The 3,128-nt window shown below is 66.0% G+C and overlaps 1 protein-coding gene across 1 annotated transcript in view; it reads left to right on the forward strand.

Annotated features, from left to right (window-relative positions):
- Window positions 1-514: 514 nt before the first annotated feature.
- The window catches only part of SKOR2 (SKI family transcriptional corepressor 2), a 32,833-nt gene continuing 30,219 nt past the window's right edge, over window positions 515-3,128 (forward strand). Inside the window, exon 1 of the mRNA XM_026496265.1 lies at window positions 515-3,094. Coding sequence (XP_026352050.1) covers window positions 515-3,094 — 2,580 coding nt within the window. The remainder of the gene's footprint in view (window positions 3,095-3,128) is intronic.

The raw sequence follows: 3,128 nt of genomic DNA on the forward strand, positions 1-3,128 counted from the left end.
AAAATCAATCTGTTTTTAAGCAAACGTAAATGGTTTCTCTTTTTAAATTTGGGTTTCAATAACCAACCCCCAGTTTTCCATAATTTTTATACTTTGTAATAGTTACAACTGTCATTACTTCCTAATTTCTAGCAGGCACGCCATTTCATTCTAACAGCTTCTATAAATCGGGGGTAAGTTTTTGAGTTTCTTAGGGATTCCTTTTTTTAAAACACACAATTAACTTACTTTGCATGTTTAGAATAGAAGAAAAGTACTTCCCAATCCCTGCATTTCCAAAGGGCAACCTTGAAGACAACTAAGAGAGATGACTTCTGTGTCTGAAACTTGGTCCCTTTGCCCGGCGCTAATCTTGTCTTAGCCAGAGCAAGGGAATTATTATAATTCTTTAGTTAGCGACTCAACCCACCCCTCTGTTTTAGGCTGAAAAGGCTCTAGTCAATGCTTTCTCCTTTCCATTCCAGTCTCCAAGACAGACCCGGAGGGCTCGGCCCGGGCTTCCGCGGCGGAGGAAATGGCTTCCAGCCCGCTGCCGGGGCCCAACGACATACTGCTGGCATCGCCGTCGAGCGCCTTCCAGCCCGACGCGCTGAGCCAGCCGCGGCCGGGCCACGCCAACCTCAAACCCAACCAGGTGGGCCAGGTGATCCTCTACGGCATTCCCATTGTGTCGTTGGTGATCGACGGGCAGGAGCGCCTGTGCCTGGCACAGATCTCCAACACTCTCCTCAAGAACTTCAGCTACAACGAGATCCACAACCGCCGTGTGGCGCTGGGCATCACGTGCGTGCAGTGCACGCCGGTGCAGCTGGAGATCCTGCGGCGCGCCGGGGCCATGCCCATCTCCTCGCGCCGCTGCGGCATGATCACCAAGCGTGAGGCCGAGCGCTTGTGCAAGTCGTTCCTAGGCGAAAACAGGCCGCCCAAACTTCCCGACAACTTCGCCTTCGACGTGTCTCATGAGTGCGCGTGGGGCTGCCGCGGTAGCTTCATCCCCGCGCGCTACAACAGCTCCCGCGCCAAGTGCATCAAATGCAGCTACTGCAACATGTACTTCTCACCCAACAAGTTCATCTTCCACTCGCACCGTACGCCCGACGCCAAGTACACGCAGCCGGACGCAGCCAACTTCAACTCGTGGCGCCGTCATCTCAAGCTCACTGACAAGAGTCCCCAGGACGAGCTAGTCTTCGCCTGGGAGGATGTCAAGGCCATGTTTAACGGCGGCAGCCGAAAGCGCGCGCTGCCCCAGCCCGGCGCTCACCCCGCCTGCCACCCGCTCAGCTCCGTCAAGGCGGCCGCAGTGGCAGCAGCCGCTGCGGTGGCTGGAGGTGGAGGACTACTGGGTCCGCACCTGCTGGGGGCGCCCCCGCCCCCGCCGCCGCCTCCACCCCTGGCAGAGCTGGCGGGCGCGCCCCACGCCCATCACAAGCGGCCGCGCTTCGACGACGACGATGACTCGCTGCAGGAGGCGGCCGTCGTGGCAGCCGCCAGCCTTTCGGCCGCCGCCGCCAGCCTCTCGGTGGCCGCGGCCTCGGGCGGCGCCGGGGCGGGAGGGGGCGGCGCCGGGGGCGGCTGCGTGACCAGCGTTGGCGCCGGCGCGGGCGCGGGCGCCGCTGCTGGCGCCAAAGGCCCGCGCAGCTATCCGGTCATTCCGGTGCCCAGCAAGGGCTCTTTTGGGGGAGTGCTGCAGAAGTTCCCGGGCTGCGGGGGGCTCTTCCCGCATCCTTACACCTTCCCGGCCGCAGCCGCCGCCTTCGGGTTGTGTCACAAGAAGGAGGACGCGGGCGCCGCGGCCGAGGCCCTGGGGGGCGCGGGCGGTGCGGGCGCGGCGCCCAAGGCCGGCCTGTCCGGCCTCTTCTGGCCCGCAGGCCGCAAGGACGCTTTCTACCCGCCCTTCTGCATGTTCTGGCCTCCGCGGACCCCAGGCGGGCTTCCGGTGCCCACCTACCTACAGCCCCCGCCTCAGCCGCCCTCGGCGCTCGGCTGCGCGCTTGGAGAAAGCCCGGCCCTGCTGCGCCAGGCCTTCCTGGACCTGGCCGAGCCCGGCGGCGCGGGTGCGAGCGCAGACGCTGCGCCCCCGCCGGGTCAGCCCCCTCCGGTGGTAGCTAACGGCCCGGGCTCCGGCCCTCCGCCTCCTGCTGGGGGCGCGGGCGCCCGCGACACTCTCTTCGAGTCGCCCCCGGGCGGCAGCGGCGGGGACTGCAGCGCGGGCTCCACGCCGCCAGCCGACCCCGGCGCCGTGTCCGGTGCAGGGGCGGGGGCGGCTGGAGCGGGCCCCGCTGGAGCCCGAGTGCCCGCACCCCACCATCCGCACCTCCTGGAGGGGCGCAAGGCGGGCGGAGGCAGCTACCACCATTCGAGCGCCTTCAGGCCGGTGGGTGGCAAGGACGACGCAGAGAGCCTGGCCAAGCTTCATGGGGCGTCAGCGGGAGCGCCACACTCGGCCCAAGCGCATCACCACCACCACCATCACCACCCGCACCACCACCACCACCATCATCCCCCGCAGCCGCCGTCACCGTTGCTGCTACTGCCCCCGCAGCCCGACGAGCCGGGTTCTGAGCGCCACCACCCGGCCCCGCCGCCGCCCCCGCCCCCGCCGCCCCCGCTGGCCCTGCAGCCGCACCACCGAGGCCTTCTGTCCCCCGGGGGCACCAGCTGCAGCTACCCCAGCGAGGACAGCTCCGAGGACGAGGATGACGAGGAAGAAGAGCAGGAGGTGGACGTGGAGGGCCACAAACCCCCCGAGGGCGAAGAAGAGGAGGAGGAAGGTCGAGACCCTGACGAGGAGGAGGAGGAAGACGAGGAGACCGGGGTCCTGTTAGGCTCCCGGTACCTCCAGGGCCGAGGGCTGTCAGAGAAGGGGAGCAGCCGGGATCGCGCACCGGCCGCGCCGGGAGCTTTCCCACTCGCCCTGAACTCCTCCAGGCTGCTGCAGGAGGACGGGAAACTGGGTGACCCCAGCGGCTCAGACCTGCCCCCGCCCCCGCCCCCGCCTCTGGCCTCCCAGAAAGCAAGCGGCGGCGGCAGCAGCAGCCCGGGCAGCCCGGTCCACCATCCATCACTGGAGGAGCAGCCCTCCTACAAAGATGTAAATATCCCCTTTAGGCTCCTTCAAGCTAATT

Source organism: Ursus arctos, unplaced genomic scaffold, assembly GCF_023065955.2.
Source record: "Ursus arctos isolate Adak ecotype North America unplaced genomic scaffold, UrsArc2.0 scaffold_17, whole genome shotgun sequence".
NCBI classification, from domain to species: Eukaryota; Metazoa; Chordata; class Mammalia; order Carnivora; family Ursidae; genus Ursus; species Ursus arctos.